Source organism: Rhinichthys klamathensis, unplaced genomic scaffold (genome assembly GCF_029890125.1).
Source record: "Rhinichthys klamathensis goyatoka isolate OS25496 unplaced genomic scaffold, OSU_Roscu_1.1 h1tg000036l_1, whole genome shotgun sequence".
Lineage (NCBI taxonomy): Eukaryota > Metazoa > Chordata > Actinopteri > Cypriniformes > Leuciscidae > Rhinichthys > Rhinichthys klamathensis.
This window is the reverse complement of record NW_026606584.1, coordinates 9,712,527-9,737,713: the sequence shown is the minus strand read 5'-3', so window position 1 is coordinate 9,737,713 and position 25,187 is coordinate 9,712,527. Positions and strand designations below refer to the sequence as shown.

The 25,187-nt window shown below is 44.9% G+C and overlaps 1 protein-coding gene and 1 long non-coding RNA gene across 5 annotated transcripts in view; one reads left to right on the top strand and one right to left on the bottom strand.

The window, feature by feature from the left end:
* On the bottom strand, positions 1 to 25,061 carry LOC130081277 (uncharacterized). The gene is made up of 3 exons (XR_008806711.1): positions 24,974 to 25,061; positions 126 to 223; positions 1 to 27 (listed from the first exon to the last, which is right to left on the bottom strand). It is a non-coding gene; the product is annotated as an uncharacterized LOC130081277 (long non-coding RNA).
* Positions 1 to 25,187, top strand: part of stk25a (serine/threonine kinase 25a) — a 33,020-nt gene that overhangs the window by 2,263 nt on the left and 5,570 nt on the right. For 2 of the 4 annotated variants that reach the window (XM_056246263.1, XM_056246264.1), the window contains exons 2-6: positions 320 to 550; positions 24,271 to 24,327; positions 24,469 to 24,577; positions 24,666 to 24,823; positions 25,002 to 25,187. In XM_056246263.1, the coding sequence (XP_056102238.1) occupies positions 320 to 550; positions 24,271 to 24,327; positions 24,469 to 24,577; positions 24,666 to 24,823; positions 25,002 to 25,187 (741 nt within the window). Of the gene's footprint in view, positions 1 to 33; positions 161 to 319; positions 551 to 24,270; positions 24,328 to 24,468; positions 24,578 to 24,665; positions 24,824 to 25,001 lie in introns of those variants that run through there. The other 2 variants (XM_056246261.1, XM_056246262.1) reach the window with 2 other exon arrangements.

Genomic DNA, 25,187 nt, shown 5'->3' with positions numbered 1-25,187 from the left:
GTCAGTACAAGTCATCTTTATCCCATACTGAACAAGGAAGCAGAGGCTCGGAGTGTTTTCCTAGAAAATGAAAAAAGTGCTTAAAAAACATGTGATTTCTAGCAGTTCCCTCGATAGATTCTCACCATCTCCGGACCTTCAGCAGTGGAGCGATGACTGGGTAGATCTTCCTGCATTTGTTAATCTGTTGCTTGATAAAAGGACAACTTCTAGAGTCCGTCACCTGTGTAAAAAAAATACACTATGCTGGATCTTGCCATAGATAGCTGGTAAGAATTTTTAAATCATTCTTGTTTAAATATTTTTTTTCTCCCTTCAGAATCCGCGTTTGAATCCTGAGGAATACTTCACCAAATTGGAGCGAATTGGTAAAGGCTCTTTTGGAGAGGTCTACAAGGGAATAAACAACCGCACAAAAGAGGTGGTGGCCATTAAGATTATTGACTTGGAAGAGGCAGAGGATGAGATTGAAGACATCCAGCAGGAGATCACAGTACTCAGCCAGTGTGACAGCCCTTATGTCACCAAATACTACGGCTCCTATCTGACGGTTTGTGGAGATGTCCTTCTTTCACTCACGGCTTTTAAAATATCACAGTATATTTCTGTATTTTTAAAGGAATAGTTCACCCAAATGCCACCCTTCAAAAACATATGACTTCCTCGTAACACTTTACAATGACATTATTTTAGTTCATGCATTAGGTATCACAAACTAACAATAAACAATACATTTGTAAGACTGAAAAAACTGGTTGAAGAGATAGACCTCACCACTGGTCTATGAGACGAAGGACCTTGCTGCAAATTAACATTTGAACATCTCACACACACACTTCTTCCCCGCATCCCCCACTCTTGCAGAGATCACCCAAACTCACACAAGAATCTATATGGTTTTAATTTGAACAACCATCATACAGTTTTATACATGTGTTTAGTATTATTTGAAATGTCTCAGTGCGAATGGTACAAGTGTCCTATTTCCAAATAAGTAAAACAAAAGGTAATAAGGTTTTTAGATACACACAAAGGAGGGTGGATGGGTAAACCCTCCTGCTCCCAGAAGGTGTGAACTCAATGCCAATTTCCATTGTTAAAAATGATAACTTACCATGTAAGTCAACTTCTACCCCCAGTAAGTCTGGGGGGGTGAACACAGTACATTTCCACTGTAAACTCATGTTTACATATGAAATGAGGTCTGGCTATATAATGAAATGCAGCGGAAGGATCAGGGCCTTTTCTGTATCTCAGATCAGCCCGTGAATGCGGAGTCGCCGAGACTCAGCATTCATGTATTTCATAATGTCGGGTAAAAGATTTTCCTCTTTGTTCTGGAACATTTGATGGTTTGCATTGATTATCTTTCAATTGATTATGAAATTGTAATAATACATTTACCTGACATAATAAATTGTTATATTTTATTATTCTAACAGACTTTGACTTTATTTTCATTAGAGTTAGAGTAAGAGTAAGAGTAAGGAATAGTCAAACATTTATGTAGATTTAATGATGCACAGCTATCATTGAAAAACCTTTTCATTTATGGAGTCAGATGAAATAACGAGTTAATACACAAGATAAAATGTATTGCATTTAATTAAAAATCCCTTTGTCATGAGAAAAGAAGGAACACGCGTGAGACCTTTACCTCTAATCGAATACCGCCATTGGATCGAATTAGACGGCCTTACACATTAAGATAGATTAATAAGTGCTATACATGTTAATACTGATACATTTAAAAAAAAAATTAAGCCATATAAATTAACATTAGTTCCTGTATTATGAACAAACTTGAATAAGCAATGTTCATTATTGGTTCCTAATACCTTATTGTAGGTACAGTGGTGGCCAAATGTCATGTCTGGCCTTGGATAATCTCCTTCAAATATTATTAAGAATTTGTAAGCATATTGAGTAGTTGTGCTTGGAGTCAGGAGTCAATCATTTTATTTGTGATAATACAATGAAACATTCCAAATTGTGCGGACATAATTTTTGGCCAGACTGTCATACAAAGAAATTATGAACACATGCAAGTCAAGTCACCTTTATTTATATAGCGTGTTTTACAATACATATTATTTCAAAGCAGCTTTACAGAGATAACAGGATAATAATGCAACAAAGTTTGTTTCTGCTGTACAGCAGATCTAGAGGACAATACTGTCATAGTCCAGCTTAAGTAATTTCAGTGATCTGAAAAAGTTCATTTCTGTTGTAAAATTAAGTACATTTATCTATACAGCCACTCTGGAGAAAACAGTGATGTCATCGCCCTGCATAGCTCAGTTCTCATATAATGGTGTCAATGCAGGCAGATCAATAATATTGTTGAACATTAAGTGTCCCTAGCTAAACAAGCCAGATGCGACAGTGGCAAGGAACCAAATTTCCATCAGGTGACAGGTCAGAAGTCAAATTGGATCGGAACATTCAGAATTATGTATGCTTTTTTCCTGTGAGGTTTTTGTTTTTCTATGCATTTATTTTTCGCATAGTAAAATAAAACCTGTAAAGACTCTTCTTGGGTCTGATCAATGGGGAATTTGCATGTCATAATTAATAATTAATAACTAATAATTATTCATACAGATTTGGATCAGCCCAGTCTTACATGTTAATAAATCTCCCATTAAGGGAGGCTTTGTCATTTTACCTGCGTGCATACATGTGTATCCCCACAATTAATCACAAATGAATTGTAACTAATTATACAGACCACGTTTTACAAGACAGGTAAAATTAATTAGCTCAATTAATTTATAGAGTTGTGAAAACAAATTCTGTGGCCACAAGAATTAGTTTTCTTGCTCTATAAAGTTTACACATACCCGTCTGAGGTATTTCTGTAAAGAGCTCGTAACGTTATCGAAGCATATCAGTGACTTGGGTTATGAGCAACAGGCAATGAGTCAATCAAAAGGATATAATGTATTTAATGAAGCTGAACTACTTAAGCATTTACTACAATGATACATGTATTTACAAACATTAAACACAAACTAAGACGACGCGGGGCGTTTAGACAATTGGTACCCATGTAAACATGAGTTGGAGAGAGAGAGAGAAAGGGAGAAAGTTGGTGAGAGAGTTGGTGAGAGTGTTGGTGAGAGAGTTGGTGAGAGAGCGAGGGAGAGAGACAGAGCTGGTACAATTTCACCTCGACATCAACCTTTCTGAAACAACACGAAAACACCATTGTAAGGCTTCTTAGAAGCTGTAACGGGAATGATACTTGCAAAGCATATGAGGTCTGTGTGTGTCGCGGGCTCCTTGCGCGGTCCGGTCGGCCCGCATGTTGAACGAAGGTCCTGTCCTGCTTGCGCGCGTCGTGTGGAGCCGCAGCGTTTTGCGCGCGCGCGCCCTGCTTGCGCGCGTCGTGTCGCGCCGCAGCGTTTTTGCACGGCCCGTCCCGGCGCGTGCATGGTTGGCCGCTTGCGCGTGGCCCCTTTGTTCCATGGGGGATCACGTGGCGTTCGTTGGCATTCGGCGCGAGTGTTTGAAAGGCTTAAAGTCTTTGAGGTGACGTTACCCGAGGAAATAGTTCGGCAAAGTCCATTTCCTTTCCTGGGAGACGAACTCGGGAGTAAGTTAAAGAAGAGACGAACTTTAGACGAACAAAAGAAAAGATCCATGGTGGGATCAGATCTCCATGAGGAGATCGCTAGCATCACATGTTTCTCTGAGAAGGTCAGACTGCAAGAGAGAGTCTAGAGGGAGGTTCAGTCCTCTTTAGAGGAACTGGAGTCCACACCTCTGAGGTGCGAACTGGCCAATGACATTCAACGAAACTTTTGGCGGCCAAATTCTCTTTGTCTTGTCAAAGTTAAACTATGGCCGTGTCCGCCTCTTTTATGACCAGTCAGAATTTGTCAGAATCATTCCACAAGATGATAAAAACATAGAAAACATACATTTTACTGTAATCTTCTGTATCTGACCAAATCAGTTGGAACGAGATAATTAAAACGGTACCAAACACAACATTTACACATAATTGGAATATGAAGATACATCTTAATACATAACTTTTAAACTCTCAAGAGTTTCACTGATACGCTAGGAGATCATTTCTAAACTACCATGGACTGGGAAACACACAGACATACAGGAATATATCGTATACAATTGGTAATGGCTCGTTTTATGCGTGTAATGTAAAGGTCCATTATGTGTGTGTGTGTTAGAGTTCTGTTATCTCTCTTGCAGAGATGGGGGAGGGGGCATGGAATGTTTCAAGCATTTTATGACTCTGGCCATTCCTGAGAGAGAGAGTGTGTGTGTGTGTGTTGCATTCAGTCTTTTTGGGTCTTTAGCAGGATGTATTTAGTTATTCAGATTCACCCTTTTAGCCCAGTCCTTACAGTCCCCCTTTTTGTCTGATGAAGTCCCTGTGTGGACTTAATCGGACAACAATCATCACAATGGACGGATGGCAGGTGAATCATGACTCATGCAGCAGGTGGTTATTAGGGCTGAGGATTCAGCTCTATGAGGTTCGAAGCTGCCTCTGGCCTGGTCTCTGACTTGGCACCCCCTTTTTGCGGGTTTCGTCCGAAACCTTTCGTGAGCTTGGCTGAAGATGTTTGTATCTCGTTGAGTCTCCTGTATAGGATGAAGGTCAAGCCCAGTGTCAGGGCGTGTCTGACTACCATAGAGGTACACCGTGCAGTGTCGGCTGCGGTCCAGGCTTGGACAACAGGTGAGGTAGTCAGAATGGGTAGTCGAGACAAAGCTTGGAGAGCTGTGTCGATAGGAGCAATGTCAATTAGCTGGGATCACCCCCCCTTTCGCAAACCACAACTCCCGTTATGGAGTTAGGGTGAAAGTGTGGTACCTGGAGAAGGATGGGATTTCCAGTTTTAATTTGTACTCTTTGCATGGAAGATGGTACCATGCCAGGTCATCAAGGTGAAGGATGGCACTTTCCGGTGCTTGGATTCACAGGCTCTAGTGGAGCGAGGTGACACAGGTGTCGGTGTCATTCTGGTCGTAAGTGAGTGCAGCTGTGCGCACAGGAGTGTTAGCGAGCCGCCTGTCACTTACACTCTCTGCTTGGGTCTTGATGCCTTGAGTGCGTAGCTTGGCTTCGGCAGGGCAGCGGGTGTCGCTGATCTGCAGCCCGCAGATTCCGTCAGTGTTGTCTCTGAGGAGAGGCTTGTTAGGGCAGAGATAGTGAATTTCTTTGGTCAATGTGCACACGTACGGGTTCGGAGCTTAGGACGGCTTTGTGTTGCCGTCGTTGCAGTCAACCCCGTCCGGCGTGTGGATCTTGATGTGAATGTTACTTTTCAAAATCTGACCTTGACAATGTTCTTGAGCTGGTAGATTCGGCTTGACTCTATGATGGGCAAGTTCAAGAGAAAACCCCCCAACTTCTCTGCTTGTAGTCGGCGCAGAGAGGGATGGCACTACCCAGAGAGTAGGAAAGGTGTATTTGTACTCGTGGCGTGGTGATGGCGGACGCCAGCACGGTTTTCACGAGGCTTAAGGGTATCAGGTGCGGTGGAATTCTACCCCTGGCGAGGCTGTCGATGGAGGAGTTCACCCCCTGCAGCAGGTTTGTCATCAGGGCTGTTACCAGCTGAGTTTGAGCACAGTCATTCTGGAAGACAGTAAACAGCTGTTTCATGGAGTGAGTGTTGGAGTGCATGGGGTTCAACGCTGTGAGTGTTGAAAGTTACCACAGGTCCCTTCAGTGTCTTGTCGATGGTCTGCAGGGATGCACTCTGTTGTGAGTGCTCGTGACAGTCATTTTCTCAAGTTGCTTGAGCATGTGTTCAACCACGGTCTCAGCGTGAGTGCGGGAGTCCTTTGTCCATCGGCACCTACCCAGCTGTATTGTGTTGTTACGCTGGGGTAGTGTGTTCTGTAGGCGTTGTAAGGATCAGGTGGCACATTCACTTTCTGAGTGCGGGTCCGGCAGAAAAGGAGTCCTGGTGCCAGACCTGGTGAGATGTCCGAGTGCGGTTGCCCTCTGGTTGGCTGGAGGCACAGCAGCATCCTGGTAAAAGTGAAAGGGAGAGAGAAAGAGAGAAAGGGAGGAAAAATTTCGCCGGTATGCCACTTGCTTCGGTGTCTTGCAAGTGTCTCTGGTGCTGCAGCGTGCAGCGGCATACATTGGCATTACCCCCCTTTTGCACTGTGGCATCACAAGCTGTGGCGCGGTGATGGCATCAGGTGCAGAACGCTGAATGTTGTTTAGTGCACGCAGCATGTGCTTGTTGACGCAGGTTGGCTGAAGGCACCGGTTGTCGGTGGGTGCAGACGGCGGTCGTGGGTGGTTGGAGGGGTAGAGAGGTGGTTGTCTCAAAGTTCATTTGGTTAGTCACAGTCTTTGGTGAGCTGAAAGGTGCAGGGTAGCAAGTTCACATCTCCATTTGGTGCTGAGGCTGTGCCTTTATGGCTGGCTGAGGGAGTTCTTGTGACCTCTGTGACCTGCCAGTTAGGTTCTCTTGACCTGTGTGACTGGAGGGGGAGGGGTTTTTGAACTTGAGCTCAGACATTCAGTTGTTTAAGGTCTATTAAAGGCTCAAAGCGATTTAACAGAACTTGGCCAATCAGAAGTGGGTACGTGATCGGTACACTGGGTGAACGGGAGCTACCTGTTTTGAGCCAAATGTTGTTTTGGCTGTAGGATTGCACGTTCAGCTCACATGTTTGGGACTTGAGAGTTCGTTTTGATGCTCAGCTGTAGCACTGAGTCTTTCAGAGAGTTGGGCTGACATTAGCGTGATGTTCGAGCTAGTGTCTAGCAGGCCTTCAAGGCTCAAATCAATGTCTCTGGTGGTGGTTAGGTAGAGTTTTCGTGCCACCCCCTTTTTGATTAGGCTTCCCAGAAGTCTTGGCGTCTGGGCTGGTGTCGTGACTGATGAGCGGTTAGGCAGGGGCTCTGTGGCATTCTGGCACACTTGTTGTGAGTGATTAATGCGTGGCCCTAAAAGTTCAGAACTACTGCTTAATAGGTTCGTTAAGCATTTAGCATAAAGCTAAGTGTCTCTTGTGTCCTTATCTTAGCTGTGACTGTTAGGCTAAGTTTTGTGTGGTTCCGATGGTATTTCCTGGAAAGGACATAGCCGAGATGAAATAAATGACGTAAGGTGGTTCTTATGACTAAATTATTTCTCTGGACTTAGAGATGGTTCGACGAAGTGAACGATAATAGGGAAAAGGACAGCTTTCTTATTTAAATTCTGCTTATTGTCAATCCTCAGGACTCTAGTAGTGGTGTTGAAGGGTCACAAAACGAGTGCACTGGTTGAAATTAAGCCAAAATAACAAATAAGGGGGTCTGTTTCCTTTCTGGGCCCTATAGGAGATGGAACCACACTCGGAAAAGAGAGGCAAAAAAAAAAAAATTAAATCATATAGATGACCTAATAGACCAGGGAATAGCTGCTTGCTATTATTATCAAGGTCAAAGGAATGAAATAATTAATGAGGAAAATAAAATAAAAATTAAAGCAAAATGGAATAAAATGATCAAACACAGGAATGATCTGAAGTCGAGAATAATCAGTGGCATTAGTGACTAAACTTTGGATTTGCTTTGATCAACACTTTATAGTGGGTTGTAGCGGTTGCATGTTCAAAACCACATCGTGTGTGTCCCTCCAAAGGTTTAGTCAACATGCAGATGAAAATTCCTATGGTTATACAAATTCTTCTGTAGTTAGTTACGCAGTTTACATGTAGTTAAACTTAAGTTTAATTAACAGGGGATCTGTGAAGTTAGTCTTCAACGGTTAGCAAGGAGTATTCCTAAACCAGTGAAGGTGAACTTTAGCTAATAAGAATTGCAAACACGGAAAGTGGATAATTAGAAACCCTAACTGGTGTTGAGGAAAGTATTCTAGAATACTTTGCCCTGTGGAACACAGGTGGTGATTAAGGGTTCAAGTAAATGATGCTAGCTGCTAACTGTGGAAGTTATTTAGCTTAGCCTATGCTGTACGGGAGCTAGGTTAGGTTAGCTTAGCCTAAGTTAGCTTGATGCTAAGCTAGGTTAGCTTAGCCTAAGTTAGCTTGATGCTAGGCTAGGTTAGCTTAGCCTAAGTTAGCTGGATGCTAGGCTAGATTTAGCTTAGCCACCCAGGCTGGTTTGTTTACAAAAGTGACATTACGAGTTAACACTTCCTGTGGCAAGTTGTTGTCATGGGAACCAGAGCATGTCAGAACAATTCAACAGTACTTGAAGAATGTCTGTACATTTTACATGAATCACACACGTTTTAACGGGTTAACAGGAGGCGCCTATACTTTGTTTTTCAAGAACTTGATGTTCCATTTAGTAAACTGCAGATGTGTTTTGGCATTTGCTAATTGTACTAATGGAACTTTGCTCTTTACTTTACATGACTTATTCTATTTGTTTACAAAGTAAGGAAATAGATTTGCTGTAAGTCAACGCTTGTCTAAGCGTATGTAGTTACGTCCCTTCTCGTGCATAAATGCTGATTTTTCAGCACGTGACTTGGTTTGATCGCTTAGTAGCTTTCTGCTTGTAGATGCAGCCAAAATTTAGGTGAATTACATCAATCTAGCAACAATTTTTTTTTTTTTTTTTTTTTTTTTTGAGGGCCTTTACATCGTAGAAAGGGGAGCATCACCCGGGTCTACATAGATAACACTGTTCTGAGTTTTCTTTGTCAGAAACAGGTTTTAGTCATACCGCGATTTGGATTTCTTTTTAACCAAAGCGGAATGGATATCGGTACAGATTACAAGCTGCTGAGATGATACCTTTTTCACACAGACTTACGCTTTAATGCTGAAGTTACTGATACCAGTTGAGAATCTAAGGCTCTTTTACTTGAAGTAGAGATGTCAATTCCAGCTATTGTTTTATCGGCATTTAGACAAGCCAGCGATCGAAAGAGTCTTGCAACTCTTTGAGCACACTTTCATCTACTTTTAAAAGTTTTATGTCCGATGTTGATCAACGACCTTTTAGCTGAGTCTTGCACGGTGTTCGTGCAGTGTGTCTTCTGGTTTTGCAGTTCAGGAATTTGGGGTTTTAGGAATTCTTACTGAGGGGACCTTCACGCATCGTTGAGTGGGCATTGCGTGGGGGCAGAAGAACTATGGTGGCTGACGGGTTTTGGAGGGAAAGTTTCTTGAAACTTGTGTCCTCAGTCACAGGTTCGTTGTAAGTTCCACAGCAAACTCGTTCGGAGCCGGTGGTGGTAGCACAGGTTCTTCTAGGTCTGTGCTGCTGGGTGTCTGTGACGTGTGTTCACCGGTTGGAGACTGCAGGTGAAAAATCAATGTCCTGTAGATTGTCAGAGATGTGTGGAAGGCGGGCTTTTTCACCCCCCTTTTCAGCTCTTGTGCGTTGGCTGAAATGTGCGGACCGGTCAGGGGAAACTTGTGGTGTGTGTTTCCCCTTTTCAGGTCATGCTGCAGTCTATAAGAGTGTGGCAACTCTGTGTGATCGGTGCCAAGTTCGTGTTCGAGATCTTGTCTCTGTTGAACGGGCTTGTGGATGGTCGCACGGGCCTCTTTTGAGTTTTTCGCAGGCCGTGCGCTTTCGAGTCTCTTTCAGTCCGGTCTCTGCTCTTTGCAAGAGGCTTCACTTTGTCGGAGTTTCTCGTCGAGTTCCTCTCTGGTTCTTTTCTCTGACTATTCACTTCGGTCTGTGTCGATGAAGGTTAGCCAGGGCAGTTTGAAGTCTTTCCACTTCCTTTTGTAGCTCGGGGTCGTTGTCATCCTCGGCGTTGCAACCTTGTGCTCCAGGGCGATGCCGCTCCTTTGTGGAGGCGTGCTTGCGCGGTGAGCTGTAAAGCGAGGTTTTGACGTGTTTGGCCCAGTCTTTGTCGTGGGAGCTTTGGCTGGGTTGGTGCGACATTAGCGTGTCCACGTCTGCGTCCAGCTGCTCTTGGCTCGGGCTCTGTCACTGGCGACCTTGGGCAGGAATGGAGGTGTCATGAATCTCAGCCATGTCTCCATGTTGTCCCAGCGGGTTGTGGGACTGTAGGACCGGAACATACTGGCTTCACTGTGGGCGAGAGGAACACAACACACACAGAGAGACCAATGCAAGTTCGTCTATGTCTAACGAGCTATAATACCGGCTAGGCCGTGTATGAAAATTCTGGTTAACTGAGGCAGACAGTTAAACCGTTCGGTGGGACAATTTGGGTAGGTCATCATGTGTCTGAATGAAGTTTTTGACAGGGCGCTAGCTTAGGGGTCACCTGTTTATGCTAACGACTTGGTTGTCAAACTATTCTTCAGCTTTCCTTGGTGTCTCAGAGAGGTTCTGTCTCTAGGTGAACTGAAAGGAACAGAGCACAACAGAACAGAGCAATGGCAAGATAGCAAAGTTTGAAGTAACATGCAACCATCAAAAATGGAAAGGTCTGTAATGAAATGGCATTAATAGTACACGGGAAGTGTTAAAAGGGGAAAAGGAGGCCTAAGCCTGCAGTTTGTGGCTTTGAGAGGGAGCCAAACACTCCCATGACCGGGGAATCTCTAGATTCTGTGGCCAATATTAAGTGGATGGGTTTAATACCTTTTTCTAGTTTGCCTGGGGTGAAATGAGGTCATTCCGCTCGAAGTCAGCATCGTGGTTGGTCCTTCTGTCGCCCCAAACACTTGACAGCAGTGTCCCGGGCCTTTCGGTGCATCTGTACCTAGGTGCGCCCTCTCAAGCAACTTGGCCTGGAACACAACCGGCGGTGCCGAATTGGTAATGTCGTGTGGCGGGCCGCACGAAGGGAAAGATACAGGAAAGTCCGAGACCCGTGCTCAGTCAGTGCTGGTGACGCAGATCAGACGAACCAGCCCGCCGGACCTCGAGCAGAGCTGACTGTCAAATCGCCACAGCCCGAGAGAGATTTCTACCTACAAACACAAAACAGGATGAAGAACAATTGAACCTCAACGTGAATTAAAGCTCTTTTATCTAAATCAAATTGAGTGTCTCTTTTTTTTTTTTTAGAAAAATCAAAGGCAACGGCTTTACTAAAATTATGGTAAAAACAAAGGGAATTATGACAATGTTAATTATCAGAATAACCTAGTCTCCCTTCGGAAGAGAGTTTTAGAGCCGCAGGAAGAGCACAGGAGGAAGCAGGCTGTAGTGGCGCGTTTGGGCCACAAAGGGGTTTGGGCCACTTCCTCTTAGTGGTCAAGCTGGCTGACAGAGAACTTGATTTAAATTGCATTCAAACTGGTTTAAATACGATTCAAATCAAGCGTATTCATAGATGTTAAGTAACTTCTAGAACAGCAAGGAGACAGCTGTAATAAAATCAAATCAAAATTATTAAAAATAATTTGAAAAGGGAAATATAGAAAAAGCCATAAAACAATTCCCAACGGGCAATGAGACTTAATTCAAATTAACCTTGAAATCTGTTTGTTTCAAACCAAATTTGAATAAGTGTAGGAAATTAAGGGTTGGCCTTATATTTGATGATCACGACCACAGTGAGGTGTCAGTGGTAGTAACCAACATAAGATCAACTGGGAGAAAGCCATTTCAAAACAGAGCGGTCATCAGAAACTGCTAAGACATAATTTTGAATTTTTAAGTTCAAATGTGGTTTGAACCAAAATCCAAAACAAGTGCACACAGTCAAGGCAGGGAAAATCATGTTAGTAAACGAGGCTGTAAATTGCCATGCATTGAAAGTTAGAAACACGAGTTCAAAATCTCACTGGTAAACTTTGAAGTTGTGGGAAGAGAAAATTGAAGAAAAGACACTTTACCGCTAGTGTCCACACGATGGCGCTATTTCGCTCATGGAGGGCGTGGAGGCAATCTGATACTGGAAAACACTCAAGGGTGACCCTAGCGTTTGGCAGTAGTATTGCAACCAGCCCGCTTTCGCGTGTCTCGGGGGACATGCACTGTCTCATTTAAATCTCGACGGATTTCTTTCCGGTGCTATACTTATTTTAAACACATTGGCAGGTTTTCTTCGCTGCGTTGTGCAAGGAAACAGGAATTATTCATCTGTTTTCAACTCCAAATAACATTTATCAATTGGCATTGATTAAAAATGTTTTCAGTTTTGGATTTTCGCGGTGCTATATTTATTTAACACGTTAGCAGGTTTTCTTCGCTGCGTCGTGCAAAAGGAAACAGGAATTATTCATCTGTTTTCGACTCCAAGCATATATCAAATAGCACTTGTGATAATATGCTTTTCGGTTTTTTACAATTGAGTAGCTAAGTCAATGTTTTTTCAAACCAGGAGTTCATCGTTACTCTAACGATTATAATATCAGGCCTTTTAAGGACAGTAAAAGAACATCGTTTTACCGAAACCTTGTCTTCCGCAATGTCAGAAGAATCTCGTTCTGACAGAGGAGTAAAAATTATTAAAAGTGTTGTTTATGCGCAGAGGTTTCTCTTCCATCTGTGCCAGAACAAATTTAATACTAAGGAAACTGCAGTTTACTTTTAGCGATTAAAAGTGACTAAGATGTTTGAACATTTAGCAGCTTGTTAAATCAGATCGGGAGTTCGCAAGCGTTCACTCCGATGCGCACGTGTAATATTAAATATTACATAAACAATATTAAATAACAATATACACATTAGATTGAATCTGAATTGCTCATAAACAAGTTTGAAATGCCCCAGCATTCCTCCACCAAACTGTAAAGACTCTTCTTGGGTCTGATCAATGGGGAATTTGCATGTCATAATTAATAATTAATAACTAACAATTATTCATACAGATTTGGATCAGCCCAGTCTTACATGTTAATAAATATCCCATTAAGGGAGGCTTTGTCATTTTACCTGCGTGCATACATGTGTATCCCCACAATTAATCACAAATGAATTGTAACTAATTATACAGACCACGTTTTACAAGACAGGTAAAATTAATTAGCTCAATTAATTTATAGAGTTGTGAAAACAAATTCTGTGGCCACAAGAATTAGTTTTCTTGCTCTATAAAGTTTACACATACCCGTCTGAGGTATTTCTGTAAAGAGCTCGTAACGTTATCGAAGCATATCAGTGACTTGGGTTATGAGCAACAGGCAATGAGTCAATCAAAAGGATATAATGTATTTAATGAAGCTGAACTACTTAAGCATTTACTACAATGATACATGTATTTACAAACATTAAACACAAACTAAGACGACGCGGGGCGTTTAGACAATTGGTACCCATGTAAACATGAGTTGGAGAGAGAGAGAGAAAGGGAGAAAGTTGGTGAGAGAGTTGGTGAGAGTGTTGGTGAGAGAGTTGGTGAGAGAGCGAGGGAGAGAGACAGAGCTGGTACAATTTCACCTCGACATCAACCTTTCTGAAACAACACGAAAACACCATTGTAAGGCTTCTTAGAAGCTGTAACGGGAATGATACTTGCAAAGCATATGAGGTCTGTGTGTGTCGCGGGCTCCTTGCGCGGTCCGGTCGGCCCGCATGTTGAACGAAGGTCCTGTCCTGCTTGCGCGCGTCGTGTGGAGCGCGGCCGCAGCGTTTTTGCACGGCCCGTCCCGGCGCGTGCATGGTTGGCCGCTTGCGCGTGGCCCCTTTGTTCCATGGGGGATCACGTGGCGTTCGTTGGCATTCGGCGCGAGTGTTTGAAAGGCTTAAAGTCTTTGAGGTGACGTTACCCGAGGAAATAGTTCGGCAAAGTCCATTTCCTTTCCTGGGAGACGAACTCGGGAGTAAGTTAAAGAAGAGACGAACTTTAGACGAACAAAAGAAAAGATCCATGGTGGGATCAGATCTCCATGAGGAGATCGCTAGCATCACATGTTTCTCTGAGAAGGTCAGACTGCAAGAGAGAGTCTAGAGGGAGGTTCAGTCCTCTTTAGAGGAACTGGAGTCCACACCTCTGAGGTGCGAACTGGCCAATGACATTCAACGAAACTTTTGGCGGCCAAATTCTCTTTGTCTTGTCAAAGTTAAACTATGGCCGTGTCCGCCTCTTTTATGACCAGTCAGAATTTGTCAGAATCATTCCACAAGATGATAAAAACATAGAAAACATACATTTTACTGTAATCTTCTGTATCTGACCAAATCAGTTGGAACGAGATAATTAAAACGGTACCAAACACAACATTTACACATAATTGGAATATGAAGATACATCTTAATACATAACTTTTAAACTCTCAAGAGTTTCACTGATACGCTAGGAGATCATTTCTAAACTACCATGGACTGGGAAACACACAGACATACAGGAATATATCGTATACAATTGGTAATGGCTCGTTTTATGCGTGTAATGTAAAGGTCCATTATGTGTGTGTGTGTGTTGGTTCGTGTGTGTGTGTGTTAGAGTTCTGTTATCTCTCTTGCAGAGATGGGGGAGGGGGCATGGAATGTTTCAAGCATTTTATGACTCTGGCCATTCCTGAGAGAGAGAGTGTGTGTGTGTGTGTTGCATTCAGTCTTTTTGGGTCTTTAGCAGGATGTATTTAGTTATTCAGATTCACCCTTTTAGCCCAGTCCTTACAAACCTGTAGCGGTAGTTTGCTTTTTTGTTTGCCAAATAATTTTGTCAGATTATTATGGAGCTCCAAAAGGGATATGGTGATGGGAAAAAAATATGAGATGCGAGGAAAAATGATATATCAGTGCTTTTGCGTTCTCTCGCAAACGTCTTGCGTTCCCCCGAGAAACTTTGCGTTCGCTTGCAAAACGTTTGTGTTCTTCAAGAGCAAATGCAAACTCAGGGGGAACGCAAATGTTTTCCAGAGAATGCAAAAGGTTTGTGAGCAAATAGAAATTAACTAAATTAATGCAAATGTAGAAATTATCGAGCAAACGCAAAGTTTCTCAGGGCATCGCACATTTTTTGAGAGACCGCAAAAGTTTTGTGAGCTAAAGTTTCTCAGGGGAATGCAAAGGTGTGCGAGAGTACATAATGTTTTCCTCCCATCTCATGTTTTTTTTGCACCACCATGTCCCTTTAGGGGACTAAGGTTAGGGGTTAAATGCCTTAACCAAGTTTAGTTTTAAAACATTTAAAAAATGTTACATATCTCCCTCATATTTTGATGGTTTAATCAAACTTCATTAAAAACAAATATCCCCTCGGACATGACTTTTGGCCACTACTCAGTCTCAAAGTGTCACCAACATTCCTCCGTGGAACACAAAACAAGGTATTTTTGCAGAATGTCCAAGATGTTCTTTTCCATACAACAAAAGTAGACAGTGACCAGTGTGTCTCAAACCAGTGTTGTTATTGTTAATGAAAAACTAATAAAAATAGTTCCCTTTCAGTTGCTCACGTTCGACGTGACGACGTAATTGGGATCACTTCAGGGAGCCCAATCAACTTCGAGTGTCTACAGAACGAGCCAATGAACGTTGGCGTGCGTGAGAAGCGTCACGCGCCCCGCCCCGCAGCGCGGGTATAAACAGGAAGCGGGCGCACGCACTCATTGTCTTTCACTTCGGAGCCAAGCTTTCGTTTTGACTCTGAGTTTCTGCAGACTGCTGCATCGTTGGAGACTTCAAAAAGAGAATACTCTGTTTCAGTGCTGGTGTGAAGGTGCGATCAGCGGTGGCCGCGAGCATTACAGCTCACAACTGCTGTTTTCACAGCATTGCTTGTGTGTGTGTGTGTGTGTGTGTGTCTGTGGGCGTTCCTCTCGTGAGTGTGTACCCCGATTACACCGCGGCTATCCCTGGGTGCTTCAGCACTGAGAGAGTTATTTTTTCTTTTTTATATTTTTTGTTTTCAACTAAAAGAGCAACACAAGTGTGACCCTGCGTCCTTTTCAGGATGCCATTCCGCTTGTGCGTTTCTGGAAGCAGTCGTTCCCTGGCGCAAGCAGACGGCCACAATAGTTTCCTCTCGTGTTTGGGCATGTGTTTGTTAGCAGCAGCAGCAGCTACCATCCAGGCCTCAGCGTGGAGCAGGCCGCAGGAAGTCGACCATGCCCATCCAGGCCTCTGCCAAACCAGGAGGCAAGCGCAGGTGCAAACGACCCTGAGACGGGCGACCCAGAGGAGGACCAAGTTGCTCTTCGGGAGGTGGTGAAGGCACCGCTCCTTCCCCCGGTGGAGGGCCGGGCGGAGAATCTTTTGTTTCCTTTTCTTTCTGTTCCGCCACTGACCCACGGGCCAGTGGTACCCACATTTTCAACAAAAGAGCAATTTCCGAAACCTCTGGGTCTGAAGAGGGCGTGCTTGGCGGTCGACGACGCTATGCCTTGTCACCCTCAAGCCCATCTTTCATCGCCAGTGAGCAGCAGTGGCTGTGTTCCGGACGCACTGACGCCTCCGCACACTCACTCTGCCCTTCGACGGAAGCAGGTACGTGTTGCACCACACACTCAGACCCCACTCCGGGCCGCTATGCCGTCCGAGTCGGGTCCCTGCATTCCGCCGCGCTGCCCCACCCCGGGTACGTCTGTGGTACGTTGGTCCCGCTTGCGCGGTGTCTGGGAGCCTGGCTAGCGCTTCCCAGCCCGTCTCGCTGGCTCATCCGTACTGTCAGACTCGGCTATGCGATTCAGTTCACCCGGCGTCCCCCTGTGTTCAAGGGCATTCTGTTCACCCGTGTTCTGGCGGACAGTGCCCCTGTGCTCAGGGCAGAGATCGCAGTCCTACTGGCGAAGGACGTGATCGAGGCGGTCCCTCCAGCCGATATGAAGACTGGCTTCTACAGCCCGTACTTCATTGTACCCAAGAAAGGCAGTGGGTTAGGGCCAGTCTTGGACTTGCGTGTCCTGAACCGGTCCCTTCACAGGCTGCCGTTCAAGATGCTTACGCAGAAACGCATTTTCAAATGCATCCGTCCCCAAGATTGGTTTGCAGCGATCGACTTGAAGGACGCGTACTTTCATGTCTCGATTCTCCCTCGACACAGACCGTTTCTTCGTTTTGCGTTCGAGGGACGGGCATAGTCTTACCCTTCGGGCTGGCCCCGTCGCCCCGTGTCTTCACGAAAGTCGCGGAGGCGGCCATTGGTCCCATGTGCGAGCGTGGTGTTCGCATTCTCAACTACCTCGACGACTGGCTTATTCTCGCCGAGTCGAGAGAGCAGTTGTGCGAACACAGGGACATGGTGCTCAGTAGGGCTGGACGATTTTGGCTAAAATCATAATCGCGATTAATCGAACAGGTTACCTCGATTACGATTATTGAACGATTATTTAAATTTTTGTCACTGGCAAGGCTTATACTGTAAATATGTTCACGGTTATTTTTTCTAATGAAAGAGTGCATAATCCTATCTTTGTGATTCTAAAATAAGGAAACACAGATAGCTTTTAATGCTTATTTATTAAATATTTCAAACAATTGAATAAAACAAAGCATACAATGCTTGAAATAAAAACGTGTTATACAAAAGTCATTAAGTTTTAATGTGAAAAGAAAGTTTCCTAAAAATGTAGAAAATAGTTATTTTAAAAAAATAGTTATTAAATAGTTATAAATTATTGTAAATATTGCCATCTTAAAAGTAAAATATAACTTGTATAAAACTAAAAAACTAATCCTTTTCATATTGTGTAGAATTTGTAAATGCTTGTGTTATCGAAACCTGCTTTGTGGAGTGGAGGCACTTGTTGCTGGGCGTTTGTCAGTCTCTCTCCTTTTTCGCGTGTTTCTTTAGTACAAGCGGCTCCTGTTGCTGAGTTGACTTAGTGTTTGAGTTCCCTTTCACACAGAGATTCCGGAAAATACACGGATAAAGTGACCCGGGATTTGACCCGGGTTCGTTTGACTTTGGTTCATTCACACTGCCAGTGATTTTCCGGAATCAGAGAGTGCGTTCACACACAACCCGCAAAGACACGTGACATGTCTCAGCGGCGTCTATAGTTTGTTTATGAGCTGCGATTTCTCTCTCTTGTGCATTTTTTTTCTCTGATTCGATCATAAACTAGCGCATTACGTACCGTTTCACGCTGGCGAACGATCCCGGCTTAAGCGCCATCATTACGACACGGCATTGATTACGGCTTTTGTTCACACAGCGCGCGTTCCGGGACTGAACACGGCAATGTTACTATGTCCCCAACCTGGCATCAATCCCGGGTCGTGTTTGCGTTCACACAGAAGGTGTTTGTTCTGCCAATTTCCCGGGATCAACACGCGGGATCAACTGTCAAAGGGGCTCATGTTGCTTCAATGTCGCAGACTGGACGGGGCGGAGTTATGTGACTACACACGCGGTAATATGTTTTAAGGGGAAAGTACATTAACACACAGTGGGCGGAAATATTAATAGGATTAAAAAAACAAAATAACCGACATGGTAAAATTACGTCGGTTATAGGCTCTGAATTTCGGTTTCGATTATTTTTCGATTAATCATCCATCATCAGTCATCCCAATCATCTGTCACCTCAGCCACCTAGGGCTTCGGGTCAACTGGGAAAAGAGCAAACTCACCCCCGGGCAGAGGATCTTTTTTCTCGGTATGGAGTTGGACTCGATCAACATGACAGCGCGCCTCACCGAGGCCCGCGTCCAGTCAGTGTTGAACTGCGCGAGCACGCTCAGACGCAGAACAGCGGCACCACTGAAACTATTTCAGAGGCTCCTGGGGCATATGGCATCTGCAGCCGCGGTGCATTTATATTCCTGGCCTGCTCAACCGTGCAGCCGACGAGCTCTCATGGCAGCAGGTGCTACCGGGAGAATGGCGACTCCATCCCCAGGTGGTCCAGCTGATTTTCAGGCGCTTCGGGACTGCACAGATAGATCTGTTTGCCGCCCCGGACACGTCTCACTGCCAGTTGTTCTATTCCCTGACCGAGGGGACCCTCGGCACGGATGCCCTGGCACACAGCTGGCCCCCGGGCCTACGCAAATATGCGTTTCCCCCAGTGAGCCTTCTTGCACAGACTTTGTACAAGGTCAGGGAGGACGAGGAGCAGGTCTTGTTAGTTGCGCCGTATTGGCCCAACCGGACCTGGTTCCCCGAACTAGTGCTCCTTGCGACAGCCCCTCCTTGGCCCATTCCTCTGAGAGAGGACCTGCTCTCTCAGAGACAGGGCACCCTATGGCCCCCGCGTCCAGACCTCTGGAAACTCCATGTCTGGTCCCTGGACGGGACGCGGAGGTTCTAGGTGACCTACCCCCAGCGGTAGTTGACACCATCACTTCCGCTAGAGCCCCCTCTACGAGGCGCCTCTATGCATTGAAGTGGAACCTATTCGTTGATTGGTGTTCTTCTCACGAGGAGAACCCCCGAACTTGCTCGATCAGAGCCGTGCTTTCCTTCCTGCAAGATGGGTTGGAGCGAAGGCTGTCTCCCTCCACCCTTAAAGTGTATGTTGCCGCTATTGCCGGACATCATGATGCAGTTGAAGGTAAGTCGTTGGGAAAGCACGACCTGATCGTCAGATTCCTGAGGGGCTCTCTATACCCTCTTGGGATTTGTCTCTGATCCTTTTGGCTCTTCAGAGACCACCCTTTGAGCCTTTGCAGTCAGCTGAGTTAAAAATTCTGTCCTGTAAAACAGTACTCCTGGTTGCATTGGCCTCCATCAAGAGGGTAGGGGATCTGCATGCATTTTCGGTCGACGAATCGTGCCTAGAATTCGGCCCGGCTAACTCGGTCTTGATCCTGAGACCCCGGCCCGGATAGGAGCCAAAGGTTCCTACCACTCCCTTCCGGGACCAGGTGGTGAACCTGCAAGCGCTGCCTTCGGAGGAGGCAGACCCAGCCCTGGCTTTTCTCTGTCCCGTCCGCGCTCTGTGCCTGTACGTGGACAGAACGCAAAGCCTCAGGACCTCAGATCAGCTCTTTGTCTGTTACGGAGGCCAGCAGAAGGGAAAGGCTGTCTCCAAGCAGAGGATGGGCCACTGGATAGTGGATGCCATCGCCTTGGCTTACGAAGCCCAAGGCGTGCCTTGCCCGCCCGGGTTGAGAGCCCACTCCACTAGGAGTGTCGCTTCTTCTTGGGCGCTGGCACACGGCGCCTCGCTGACAGATATCTGTAGAGCTGCGGGCTGGGCGACACCTAACATGTTCGCTAGGTTTTATAGCCTACGTGTTGAGCCGGTTTCTTCCTGTGTGCTCCCTTCAACCAGCCGGTAACACCGAAGTTCCCGCTCTAGTGTCGGCTTGCTGCGCCACTCCACGGAGCGGATACGTGCGCTTTTTGCTTTCAGTCGATTTCCCCACTCAGACGAACCCTGTGAGTTCCCCCGCACCCCTTCGGCAGTCGGACGTTGCGGAGCGTCCGACGCCAGGCCTAGTGCTCGTATGCTTGTGTAACTTGTGCTAGGCTGGGTTCCATATGTGGTGATCCCTGCGGCGATCCCATATGAGTATTCTTCCACGACCAGCTCCCTGCGGTGAGCCCGTGTCTTTCCCTTGGCAGAGTCCGCTCTGCTGTCACTGTCTGGTGTAGCCTCCCCCTTCTTAGGCTGGAGCCACCCCAGTGACATTCCATATGTTGCACTGCCCCTACCGGCCAGTCCATATGTGTATTCTCCACATGTTACCTCCCTTCGGGCAGGATGTGGCTTCCGCAGCGTCCCCTTCCCCTGGAAAGGCACGCTTTCCCAGTGTTATCCAGTAGTTCCACTGTGTGGGTTATAACGGAGCAGCAGTCCGAATTCCCTCTACGCAGGCCTTCCGCCCCAGCCAGTTGGGGGTCTGAGAGTCTTGCGTAGGGCGCTGGATGTGGCAGCAACCAATGGCGTTTTCCATGGGATCCCAATTACGGCGTCACATCGAACGTGAGCGACTGAAAGGGAACGTCTCGGTTACTGTAACCCTCGTTCCCTGAAGGAGGGAACGAGAGACGTGACGTCCTGCCCTGACCATCGCTGTACGGCCGTCACAATCTCGGACATCAGCGAAAAACAATGAGTGCGTGCGCCCGCTTCCTGTTTATACCCGCGGGGCGGGGCGCGTGACGCTTCTCACGCACGCCAACGTTCATTGGCTCGTTCTGTAGACACTCGAAGTTGATAGGGCTCCCTGAAGTGATCCCAATTACGTTGTCACGTCGACGTCACGTCTCCCGTTCCCTCCTTCAGGGAACGAGGGTTACATCAGTAACCAAGACGTTTTCTGTAATTGAAATAAAGCTGAAATAAATTAAAATATAAATATTAGATTTATATTGAACTAATATAATATAAAAATAACTAATTAGAAATACTAACTGAAATAAGTTTCATTTTTATTTCATTTTAGTACTTCAATGTAATCAAAGCTATATATATATATATATATACACACACTCACCTAAAGGATTATTAGGAACATCTGTTCAATTTCTCAATAATGCAATTATCTAATCAACCAATCACATGGCAGTTGCTTCAATGCATTTAGGGGTGTGGTCCTGGTCAAGACAATCTCCTGAACTCCAAACTGAATGTCAGAATGGGAAAGAAAGGTGATTTAAGCAATTTTGAGCGTGGCATGGTTGTTGGTGCCAGACGGGCCGGTCTGAGTATTTCACAATCTGCTCAGTTACTGGGATTTTCACGCACAACCATTTCTAGGGTTTACAAAGAATGGTGTGAAAAGGGAAAAACATCCAGTATGCGGCAGTCCTGTGGGCGAAAATGCCTTGTTGATGCTAGAGGTCAGAGGAGAATGGGCCGACTGATTCAAGCTGATAGAAGAGCAACTTTGACTAAAATAACCACTCGCTACAACCGAGGTATGCAGCAAAGCATTTGTGAAGCCACAACACGCACAACCTTGAGGCAGATGGGCTACAACAGCAGAAGACCCCACCGGGTACCACTCATCTCCACTACAAAAAAGGAAGAAGAGGCTACAATTTGCAAGAGCTCACCAAAATTGGACAGTTGAAGACTGGAAAAATGTTGCCTGGTCTGATGAGTCTCGATTTCTGTTGAGACATTCAGATGGTAGAGTCAGAATTTGGCGTAAACAGAATGAGAACATGGATCCATCATGCCTTGTTACCACTGTGCAGGCTGGTGGTGGTGGTGTAATGGTGTGGAGGATGTTTTCTTGGCACACTTTAGGCCCCTTACTGCCAATTGGGCATCGTTTAAATGCCTACCTGAGCATTGTTTCTGACCATGTCCATCCCTTTATGGCCACCATGTACCCATCCTCTGATGGCTACTTCCAGCAGGATAATGCACCATGTCACAAAGCTCGAATCATTTCAAATTGGTTTCTTGAACATGACAATGAGTTCACTGTACTAAAATGGCCCCCACAGTCACCAGATCTCAACCCAATAGAGCATCTTTGGGATGTGGTGGAACGGGAGCTTCGTGCCCTGGATGTGCATCCCACAAATCTCCATCAACTGCAAGATGCTATCCTATCAATATGGGCCAACATTTCTAAAGAATGCTTTCAGCACCTTGTTGAATCAATGCCACGTAGAATTAAGGCAGTTCTGAAGGCGAAAGGGGGTCAGACACAGTATTAGTATGGTGTTCCTAATAATCCTTTAGGTGAGTGTATATATACACAGTGTATATATATATATATACAGTGAGGAAAATAAGTATTTGAACACCCTGCTATTTTGCAAGTTCTCCCACTTAGAAATCATGGAGGGGTCTGAAATTGTCATCGTAGGTGCATGTCCACTGTGAGAGACATAATCTAAAAATAAAAAAATCCAGAAATCACAATGTATGATTTTTTAACTATTTATTTGTATGATACAGCTGCAAATAAGTATTTGAACACCTGAGAAAATCAATGTTAATATTTGGTACAGTAGCCTTTGTTTGCAATTACAGAGGTCAAACGTTTCCTGTAGTTTTTCACCAGGTTTGCACACACTGCAGGAGGGATTTTGGCCCACTCCTCCACACAGATCTTCTCTAGATCAGTCAGTTTTCTGGGCTGTCGCTGAGAAACACGGAGTTTGAGCTCCCTCCAAAGATTCTCTATTGGGTTTAGGTCTGGAGACTGGCTAGGCCATGCCAGAACCTTGATATGCTTCTTACAGAGCCACTCCTTGGTTATCCTGGCTGTGTGCTTCGGGTCATTGTCATGTTGGAAGACCCAGCCTCGACCCATCTTCAATGCTCTAACTGAGGGAAGGAGGTTGTTCCCCAAAATCTCGCAATACATGGCCCCGGTCATCCTCTCCTTAATACAGTGCAGTCGCCCTGTCCCATGTGCAGAAAAACACCCCCAAGGGTTCACAGTAGGGATGGTGTTCTTGGGATGGTACTCATCATTCTTCTTCCTCCAAACACGGCGAGTGGAATTATGACCAAAAAGTTCTATTTTGGTCTCATCTGACCACATGACTTTCTCCCATGACTCCTCTGGATCATCCAAATGGTCATTGGCAAACTTAAGACGGGACTTGACATGTGCTGGTTTAAGCAGGGGAACCTTCCGTGCCATGCATGATTTCAAACCATGACGTCTTAGTGTATTACCAACAGTAACCTTGGAAACGGTGGTCCCAGCTCTTTTCAGGTCATTGACCAGCTCCTCCCGTGTAGTTCTGGGCTGATTTCTCACCTTTCTTAGGAACATTGAGACCCCACGAGGTGAGATCTTGCATGGAGCCCCAGTCCGAGGGAGATTGACAGTCATGTTTAGCTTCTTCCATTTTCTAATGATTGCTCCAACAGTGGACCTTTTTTCACCAAGCTGCTTGGCAATTTTCCCGTAGCCCTTTACAGCCTTGTGGAGGTGTACAATTTTGTCTCTAGTGTCTTTGGACAGCTCTTTGGTCTTGGCCATGTTAGTAGTTGGATTCTTACTGATTGTATGGGGTGGACAGGTGTCTTTATGCAGCTAACGACCTCAAACAGGTGCATCTAATTTAGGATAATAAATGGAGTGGAGGTGGACATTTTAAAGGCAGACTAACAGGTTTTCGAGGGTCAGAATTCTAGCTGATAGACAGGTGTTCAAATACTTATTTGCAGCTGTATCATACAAATAAATAGTTAAAAAATCATATATTGTGATTTCTGGATATTTTTTTTTAGATTGTCTCTCACAGTGGACATGCACCTACGATGACAATTTCAGACCCCTCCATGATTTCTAAGTGGGAGAACTTGCAAAATAGCAGGGTGTTCAAATACTTATTTTCCTCACTGTATATATAAATATGAAGAAAAAAAACATAACAAAACCCAAACTAAAATCAAAATGAAAAAAATCAAAATAAAAGCTAAATGAAAATATGAATAAATAATATAATAGTATTAAAATAATACTAAAATAAGTCTCCAACTCCAAAAAGGGCGAAAGTGCATCATAAATGTGGTCATGCTTTGATGAACTATTCCTTTTAGAGATGATCAAATATCTGTTGTCTTTATCAGACAAATTAATGGTAATTTAATTGACTGGTTTATTGTGTTTCTCAGGGCTCCAAACTATGGATCATCATGGAATATTTGGGAGGTGGATCGGCGCTGGACCTGGTGAGTTAGTATTTTTTTAACCATGTTTCTGAGTTCTTTACAGTGAGGCATAACATCAGAAAATTACTTCTGGACAAAAAAACCCCCAAAGGCACAGGAAATGTCACTATATTTAACATCCTCTAATGTGGGTTTGAACAGTTGAGGCCGGGACCTCTGGAAGAGGCATATATCGCCACCATCATCAGAGAAATACTGAAAGGACTTGACTACCTCCACTCAGAGAGGAAGATTCACAGAGATATCAAAGGTCAGTATTTAAAACTGGCCTCTGTTTGGTTGATTTTAGTCCTGTGAAGTGTCCCTATATGGATAACCCTTCTACTTTTTGGCTACAGCGGCCAATGTGTTACTGTCTGAACATGGAGAAGTCAAACTGGCAGACTTTGGAGTGGCCGGCCAGTTAACGGACACACAAATTAAGAGAAACACATTTGTAGGAACTCCATTTTGGATGGCACCAGAGGTTATCAAACAGTCTGCGTATGACTTCAAGGTACAAGTTCTTCCTTGTCTCGTTTGTCATTTAGCTAACAGGTATCATGTTCAAGTCCTTCACATGAACATCTGTTAACTAGTGAAGACTGCACAATGAAAATAAGCTCAATGAAATATTCAGAGACAGACAGATGGCACAAGTACTAACCCCCATTTTTTTGTCTTCCCTGTTTTAGGCCGACATCTGGTCATTGGGTATCACAGCCATTGAGCTGGCTAAAGGAGAGCCACCGAACTCAGAACTTCACCCCATGAGAGTCCTGTTCCTCATCCCTAAAAGTAACCCGCCCACACTGGACGGGTCCTACAGCAGAGCCTTTAAGGACTTTGTTGAATCTTGCCTCAATAAAGAGCCACGATTT